At 41.7% G+C, this 9,441-nt stretch overlaps 1 protein-coding gene across 2 annotated transcripts in view; it reads right to left on the bottom strand.

Moving 5' to 3' along the window:
- The window catches only part of CDH17 (cadherin 17, LI cadherin (liver-intestine)), a 94,528-nt gene that overhangs the window by 66,746 nt on the left and 18,341 nt on the right, over positions 1-9,441 (bottom strand). For both annotated transcript variants that reach the window (XM_011937028.1, XM_011937027.1), the window contains exon 2: positions 4,500-4,570. In XM_011937028.1, coding sequence (XP_011792418.1) covers positions 4,500-4,550 — 51 coding nt within the window. In that variant the 5' untranslated portion in view covers positions 4,551-4,570. The remainder of the gene's footprint in view (positions 1-4,499; positions 4,571-9,441) is intronic.

Raw genomic sequence — 9,441 nt, 5'->3', positions numbered from 1 at the left:
GTGTGGGGTAGAAAGATAGCAGAAAATATTCTAGTAAATAAATACAGAAGAACACCCTCTTCTCTTACCAAATAAAGCATAAGAAGACACAGGGAGTGAAGATGGGCCTGAAGTATCATAGTTTTCTTTATTCAAATTCCTGTGAAGAAAGCAGAAATAAAAATGGTTAGTTACCAGTCTGTTAAAATCATGTCTTTCCCATCAGTAATAATCAATGGATGATATCCAGTTATAAACCTAGTAAAATGGTATCCCAAAAGGCCAGCCTCTCCAGTGTATGGAGCAGCCCAGTCTTCCAGAAACTTCATATACATAATCCATAGCAATATGCAAGCCAACATCTCAAAACATGCTCACAGTAATTCCATTTTTCTCTAACTGCTTCGCTCTGTTATGATCTTCTTCATTTCAGTGTCTTAAATGATAGACAATTAGTGTTTGTTTTGGCTTTTGTTTTGTTTTTTTTTTTGGAACAGAGTCTCACTTTGTCATCCAGGCTGGAGTGCAATGGTGCAATCTCTTCTCATGGCAACCTCCACCTCCTGGGTTCAAGCAATTCTCCCACCTTAGCCTCCCAAGTAGCTGGGATTACAAGTTCATGTCACCATGCCTGGCTAATTTTTGTATTTCAGTAGAGACAGGATTTCACCATGTTGGCCAGGCTAGTCTCGAACTCCTGACTTCAGGTGATCTGCCTGCCTTGGCCTCCCAAAGTGCTGGGATTACAGGTGTGAGCCACTGTGCCCAGCCAGCAATGCTTATTCTTTTCAATCCTATTATACAGATGGAGAAGATGTATTTTGGCAAATGCCAGGATAACTATACACTTTGATTCAAAGCCACAAACGTATGAGATCCCACAAGTGACAAGAACTCAAGAATGCTCACAATTCTTCATTCAAAGATGTCACCAACTGCCTCTTTGGTCTTCTAGATATTATCATTACCTATGCAAAAAACCTAAGAAAAAATTTACTTGTTACTATTCCAAAAGAGATCAAACAAAAATCTGAACTCTGTCCTTATTTTCTCCTGTCCGATATTGTTTTTCCCTTCCTCCTTAAGGCTTCCCATTTCACAGAGATTATAACTTTCACTATGAGACATGTCATGACTAATTGATTTTAAGATGTGAGATAAATTTTCCACATGGCCTGAAAAACAGTGTTGTTACCTGTCATGAGTTTGGACTACCCTCTCCCCAAAAGAGAGAGTCAAGGAAATATGTACATATATATACATACACACACACACACACACACACACACACACACACACACACACATACTTCCGTTGTTACGGAATCTCACTCTGTCGCCTAGGCTGGAGTGCAGTGGCGTGATCTTGGCTCATTGCAAGCTCCGCTCCTGGGTTCACGCCGTTTTCCCGGCTCAGCCTCCTGAGTAGCTGGGACTATAGGCACCTGCCACCACGCCCAGCTAATTTTTTGTATTTTTGTAGAGATGGGGTTTCACCATGTTGGCCAGGCTGGTCTCGAACTCCTGACCTCAGGTGATCCACCACCTCAGCCCCCTAAAGTACTGGGATTACAGGCATGAGCTGCCATGCCCAGCCAAGAAAATGCATTCTTAACTCACAAAGTAATTTTGCCAGATTTCTAGCCCATCTCCTCCTTTCTAAGATTATCTTCCTTTGGGAGCTCTTCTTCCCTTTCACTCCTTTTCCACATCTTTTCCTGTTCCTTCAACTCCTCTAGAAGGTAGGGCATAAGAACTGGGTGGTGTGCAAGATAGATGTCCAGGTACCACCATAGTTGGTTAAGTGAGGTCAGGGCTTTCTGTGGAGCTGCTGCTTAGCAACCAACTATCTTCATCAGCTTTGCACTCATGTCAGCAAGCAGTCAGTCTTTCAGTTAGTCACACCAGTGAAAACTACATTAGCCACACACAAACAAGACTGCACTTTTCCAACAAGAACAAGCTGACTCACCCATCAGAAAATGAGAATCAAGTCTTGGTTCCAGGGTTCAAAGTTGCGTGCTCGTATCAGGGCAACAAATCTCTCTTCCTGCCAATTAACATGGCTATTGGGGCTATAAAGATTTCAAAGTGCATGTGCACACTGTGAATCATCAAGCCGCATTCTCCAGAAGTGGGAAGGACAGTGTGGTGGAAACTTGTGAAAGGACAAGAGGGCGATTTTATGCAGGAGTTGGAGGGAATAGCATTTTCCATCTTGCACAAAGAGGCGAAAGGAAGAGAATGGAACTGCCACCTTCAAGTCATTTTTAGCATCTTTTATGTGGCAGTAATGAGACTAGATCACCACACAACACCATTTCTTCTGACAAATCCTTTCAAGAAAGTATCTCCAGAGAAGTCCAACAGTAGAGGCAAAGCATTCAGAGATAGAGCTACCTCCAGACTGGAGCCAGTGCCATTGGACCACCAAGCCCCAACTCTTAACCACATTGTTACACTGCCTTCCAGGCCAAAGGACATGTGCAATTGCCAGGTTCACCTACCTGGTAGCTCCATCAGGAGCTCAGTGCAGTGACTATGTAGTTTTGTACCAAACTCATCTTCCTTCTGGAAGTCCCAGGCATAACTCCAAAACAGATGGCTCTGCCTTGGTTTCCTCTGATTCCCTAGTCAGTACCATTTCCCAAACCATGGATCACTTATTCATTCTCTCTTTGGTGCCCCTGAAGTACATCCATGCTATGTTTATGTTTCCAACCCTCTGATAAATCTATCTCTTGGAAAAGAAAAGATCTACTCGCAGTCTGAAGTAAATTAATGCCTCTATTGAATAAAGCCCTATGCAGAAGGCAAGATTCTTCAAGCAAATTTCCATTATTCATAGAAGAGGTGTTGGAAAGAGGTAGGAGGGAGAAGTGGCTCCCTCTCAATACCCCTGAAATCCCACTCCCTGACTTCACCCAGAGACAGCTGTGCTTGTGGCTCTCACCTGGGCAATGCACTGCTGCCAGCAGTGGTTGGGCAGTATTTTCACTCTAGATAGAAATCTCACAGGGGTGAGAGTAGAGAAGGAAACCTTATTTTCACCTTTCATCCAGGAATAAAAATGCATGTTCCCGTCTCAGACAAGAAGCAAATGAGACCTAATAATTTGATATTATTACTAAATAATTTAGCAGGGTGCTCAGTGCTGAATCTACAAAGGTGGTAAAAACATAGTCCGTTCTTCATGGAGGTCAGGGTCCATATGGACGTAGACACGACACTTAAAATGCTGTAGTAATTATAGTAGCTAATGTTTATTGTGTGTTTAACTGCCAGTCACTGATCCAAGAGCTTTGTAAATGCAGTATCTCATTGAATTGCCACAAAACCCCATAAGACAAGTACTATTATTAGATCCATTTCACAGGGCAGAAAACTGAGGTTCGAAGCTTAGGTAACTCACCAAATTCCTATCACTGGTAGTGGAGGCACCGAGTTTGAAACCATGTCTGATTACCACTACCCTGGGATAACATAGGTGACAAAGGGCATTTGAGGGGGTGGGATGAGGAGAGAGGTCAAATGGGGATGTTTGATCCAGCCCTTCCACAGTCCTGGGGACAGGCTTCAAACCTGCAGGCTGTGAGGACTCAGGCCTCTCATAAAATTTGAACTGAAGATTTCCCCCAGGAGGAAGGCTCTGATAGTTTTCAAGTTTCATTCCATTTCACGCTGTCACTATGTGAGCTCTAGGGTATTTTTTGGGACTTGCAATTTGATGTATTATTTATAGATCCCAGAAGAAAGGAAATAAGGTTTGAGGTATGAGGATCTAGAATATTCCTTCTTTAAAAAAAAAAAAAAAAAAAGCAAATGCTTCCCCTAAATCTTATAATCTTGTTTCATAACACAGCAATTTTGGGGGCAACCTTTATGAACTTCAGGAGTCACATAGATTTAAAAAAAAGGCACCTACTGTTTACCCCAAGGTCAAGGGTGAGGACTCCCCAGTTCCTATTCAGCTCCAAGCTCTAGAAGCCTGTCAGTCAATAGGGTTAACCCAACAAATGGTTAAAGACAACCAGAAAATTCTAAACCATTGATGAAAAGAAAAGTATACAGCAGAACAGGCCTGAAAGTATAGAGCAGAGCAGGGCTGAAAATAGAGAAAATGCTTTTCTTGATGTTTTGGTGGTAAGTTTTCATGCACAAAGTTTAAAAAAGAAAGTCAAGATTAAGGGAAACAGACTAATTCATGTATCAGTGCAATGTCATTCCAGATTCCCTGAGCTATACATAGATAGATTTGTTTCCAACATTTCCCATAACTGGTATTGGCTTTTAAGAGCTGGAAAGAAAATGCATCCCCTGGTTGAGGGCAGACGTGATTTGTTGCCATTTCATCAAAAACATCACAGTGGAAAAAGCTATGTTTCCATTCTATACAACAACTTAATTTTGATAGATCATCTTTTTTTAAGTAATAATAGCCATTCTTTCCCTGGTGTGGGGTAGAAAGATAGCAGAAAATATTCTAGTAAATAAATACAGAAGAACACCCTCTTCTCTTACCAAATAAAGCATAAGAAGACACAGGGAGTGAAGATGGGCCTGAAGTATCATAGTTTTCTTTATTCAAATTCCTGTGAAGAAAGCAGAAATAAAAATGGTTAGTTACCAGTCTGTTAAAATCATGTCTTTCCCATCAGTAATAATCAATGGATGATATCCAGTTATAAACCTAGTAAAATGGTATCCCAAAAGGCCAGCCTCTCCAGTGTATGGAGCAGCCCAGTCTTCCAGAAACTTCATATACATAATCCATAGCAATATGCAAGCCAACATCTCAAAACATGCTCACAGTAATTCCATTTTTCTCTAACTGCTTCGCTCTGTTATGATCTTCTTCATTTCAGTGTCTTAAATGATAGACAATTAGTGTTTGTTTTGGCTTTTGTTTTGTTTTTTTTTTGGAACAGAGTCTCACTTTGTCATCCAGGCTGGAGTGCAATGGTGCAATCTCTTCTCATGGCAACCTCCACCTCCTGGGTTCAAGCAATTCTCCCACCTTAGCCTCCCAAGTAGCTGGGATTACAAGTTCATGTCACCATGCCTGGCTAATTTTTGTATTTCAGTAGAGACAGGATTTCACCATGTTGGCCAGGCTAGTCTCGAACTCCTGACTTCAGGTGATCTGCCTGCCTTGGCCTCCCAAAGTGCTGGGATTACAGGTGTGAGCCACTGTGCCCAGCCAGCAATGCTTATTCTTTTCAATCCTATTATACAGATGGAGAAGATGTATTTTGGCAAATGCCAGGATAACTATACACTTTGATTCAAAGCCACAAACGTATGAGATCCCACAAGTGACAAGAACTCAAGAATGCTCACAATTCTTCATTCAAAGATGTCACCAACTGCCTCTTTGGTCTTCTAGATATTATCATTACCTATGCAAAAAACCTAAGAAAAAATTTACTTGTTACTATTCCAAAAGAGATCAAACAAAAATCTGAACTCTGTCCTTATTTTCTCCTGTCCGATATTGTTTTTCCCTTCCTCCTTAAGGCTTCCCATTTCACAGAGATTATAACTTTCACTATGAGACATGTCATGACTAATTGATTTTAAGATGTGAGATAAATTTTCCACATGGCCTGAAAAACAGTGTTGTTACCTGTCATGAGTTTGGACTACCCTCTCCCCAAAAGAGAGAGTCAAGGAAATATGTACATATATATACATACACACACACACACACACACACACACACACACACACACACACATACTTCCGTTGTTACGGAATCTCACTCTGTCGCCTAGGCTGGAGTGCAGTGGCGTGATCTTGGCTCATTGCAAGCTCCGCTCCTGGGTTCACGCCGTTTTCCCGGCTCAGCCTCCTGAGTAGCTGGGACTATAGGCACCTGCCACCACGCCCAGCTAATTTTTTGTATTTTTAGTAGAGATGGGGTTTTGCCATGTTAGCCAGGATGGTCTCGATCTCCTGACCTTGTGCTCCGCCTGCCTTGACCTTCCAAAGTGCTGGGACTACAGGCATGAGCCACCACACCCAGTTGAGTCAAGGAAATTTTTTCAATGTATTTATTTCACTAAAATTCCAATCACTCTATTATCTCTAGAGATTAGGAATAATCTTGGTTTACTCATCATCTTATTCTTTAAAGTTTTTCTACATTGAGCACATAATATCACCAGCATGGAAAATATTTCACTAACATTTTAACCACTCTAAAAATTTAGATCCTAAAAAATTGACATGCCCTATATTTGCAAAATTTATATTTGAACTTTAAAGGGTAAAAATGCTATTTCATTTTAGCCTCACTAATGTTCTGGGAGATAAAGAAACAATCCCTTATTAAGCATCACCCAGGATGTAGATTTGCAGAGAGGTCTTTAAAAACAGTAACAGGCTGGAAACGGTGGTTCACACCTATAAGTCCAGCACTTTGGGAGGCCGAGGCAGGTGGGTCGCTTCAGCTCAGGAGTTGGACACCAGCCTGGCCAACATGGCGAGACCCCCATCTCTACTAAAAACACAAAAATTAGCCAGGTGTGGTGATGCATTGCCTGTAGTCCCAGCTACTTGTGATACAGGAGGTGGAAAGAAATTATTTAGGCAGATAGTGAGGGTAAGAGTACTCAGTAAGGTTTCCTTTTAACAAAAAGCAGCCCCCAAATCATTTCTTTTCTAACAAAGAGCAGCCTGTAGAATCAAGCTGCAGACATAGATAAGCAAGCTGGAAGTTTGCACAGGTGAATGCCAGCAGCTCTGCCAATAGGCAAATGCCACCTGGGGGCCAGGCATGTTCAACATGGTGGCTCCATCTTCCCTTTACTTTGTAAACCATGTGTACAGTAAGGAACAGACAATATGGCGCTAGCCAGGTAGAGAACCTATCTGCATAATAAAAGATTAGAGTGAGATGGTCAGCTTCTTCACGCACTATGCAAACATCACACCTGGTCCAACCAATCTCTCCAGCCCTGTGTAAATCAGATACCACCTCCTCAAGCTCATATTTAAAACCCCGTGCCATTTCACTATGAAACCTGGAAGACCCACTTGGGTGGCACCCCCTCTCTGCAGGAGACAGAGCTAATCTCCTTTCTCTTTCTTTTGCCTATTAAACCTCTGCTCTTAAACTCACTTCTTGTTTGCCCGGGTTTTCTATTTCCCTGCCCTGATGACCTGGGGTATTTAGCCCAGACAATGATGTCACTTCACTTGGGAGGCTGAGGTGGGAGGATCACTTGAGCCCAGGAGGCAGAGGTTGCAGCCAGTTGTGATTGCGCTGCTGCACTGCAGCCTGGGTGACAAAGTGAGGCCGTGTCTCAATAAACAAAAAAAAATAATAAAAATTAAAAATAAAAACAGTAACAGAGTAGTACAGCAGGTAGGCTTCGAGTCAGAAAGCTGGCCTAGCAACCCAACACTGCTCTCTATAGCTATGTGGCTATGGATATACTACTTCATCTTTTGGTGCCTCAGTCTCTTCACATGGAAAACACATAGTAATTGCTCAATAATAAGTTTGTCCTCTTGGCCGGGCGTGGTGTGGTTCAGGCCTGTAATCCCAGCACTTTGGGAGGCTAAGGTGGGCAGATCACAAGGTCAGCAATTTGAGACAAGCCTGGCCAACATAGTGAAACCCCGTCTCTACTAAAAATACAAAAATTAGCCGGGGTGGTGGCAGGCACTTGTAGTCCTAGCTACTTGGGAGGCTGAGGCAGGAGAATTGCTTGAACCCAGAAGGCAGAGGTTGCAGTGAGCCGAGACCGCACCATTGTACTCCAGCCTGGGTGATGGAATGAGACTCTGTCTCCAAAAAAAAAAAAAAAAAAAAAAAAAAAAAGTTTGTGCTCTTATGATTTTCTCAGATATAATGAGCTGGGGAATTGTTGTTCTCATTTTGTAGGTGAGAAAATCGAGGTTCAAAGTCAAGCAATTTGCCTAAATACATACAGCTAGGAAGTGACATTACCTTGCCTCCAACCAGATTATCAATTCCAAAGTTTAAACTCTGGAATTTCAACTCTTGCTACTGTGCCTTACACAGTGTGATAGCTACCTAGATATAGATGTATGACATGGAGCATAGACAGAGATAGAGTCGTAGAGATATATAAATATCATATATGTATATATATTTATACATGCTATATAAATTAAGCAACTTGCCCTGAAATTCCACAACTATTTTAAGGAAAAGCTAGGATTAAAACCCTTCAGGACTCCTAGATTCATAAATTCCTTGAATGTTTAAAAGTTAGCTTTTGCAACATAGTTAATTTGGTTGACACATCCAAACATTTTAGAATTAACTCATAAACAAATGAGACATTACTGCTTTAGACTACGTATTTGGTTTGGAAACACATACAAACGAGTAACAACCTCAGGTTCTAGCATATTGCAAGATGATATTATCAATTATAAATGAATAAATTGATACCTAACAAAATGGTTTTCTGTAATATTAGCAAAATGCACGTGGTCAGCTATCAATCTGTATTTGCTTAATATGAGTAAAAATACAGGCAATAATGACACATTGGGAGATCTTTCTCCTTAAACTCCTCAGCATTCAAGATCTTTCAAATGCTGCTCCCAACTCGTCCAGCCTTATCTGCCACTCCCTTCCTGCACCCAGTCATGCCTCCACCCAGATGGACTTTGTACCCCGAGCTCTCTGGCAGCCAAAGTCTCACCCCTGCTGCTCTCCCCACCTGGCACAAGGCCTGGCCTGGAGAAAATGGACAACGGATATTTGCTTAATGAGGTTAGATGCAGACGTTTCCTCATTTCTGCTTCTCATATCTTACCATCTAAGTTCAACTTAATTATTTAAATAGCATTGAACTACACCACTTCTAGTATGTCCCAGATACCGTGCTAAGAATTGGGATACCAAAAACGGGGTACAGGGTCTACCTTCATGGAGCTAGGACCTAAGCCCTACTTTCTTCGTGAAATCTTCCTTGATTTCCAGCGAGTCTTTCTCTCAAAGTCAGTTCTGACATATATATATATATATATTTTAAATTATTTATCTGTTAGCATTACTGCCACTATTAAATAAAATCCTTAAGGGCAGAGGCCTTATTTTTAAATTGTTATATATTTTTTTTAACTTCTCAGGGCTCTTCATACTATCCCTTGCATATATCAAGCCCTCATCAGATGTTGGGTAAATTCTAAAGTATTTATGATTACCTAACATGGATATCTTAATAATTTGTTCTTCCCTGTAAGAGCTTTCAATAAACATGATATATTAAAGGAAATTCGGCCGGGCGCGGTGGCTCAAGCCTGTAATCCCAGCACTTTGGGAAGCCGAGATGGGTGGATCACGAGGTAAGGAGATCGAGACCATCCTGGCTAACACGATGAAACCCCGTCTCTACTAAAAAAAAAAATACAGGCCGGGCGCGGTGGCTCAAGCCTGTAATCCCAGCACTTTGGGAGGCCGAGACGGGCGGATCACGAG

Source organism: Colobus angolensis, unplaced genomic scaffold (genome assembly GCF_000951035.1).
Source record: "Colobus angolensis palliatus isolate OR3802 unplaced genomic scaffold, Cang.pa_1.0 Scaffold16, whole genome shotgun sequence".
Lineage (NCBI taxonomy): Eukaryota > Metazoa > Chordata > Mammalia > Primates > Cercopithecidae > Colobus > Colobus angolensis.
The sequence above is the reverse complement of the archived record's forward strand: the minus strand, read 5'-3'. Positions and strand labels throughout refer to the sequence as shown.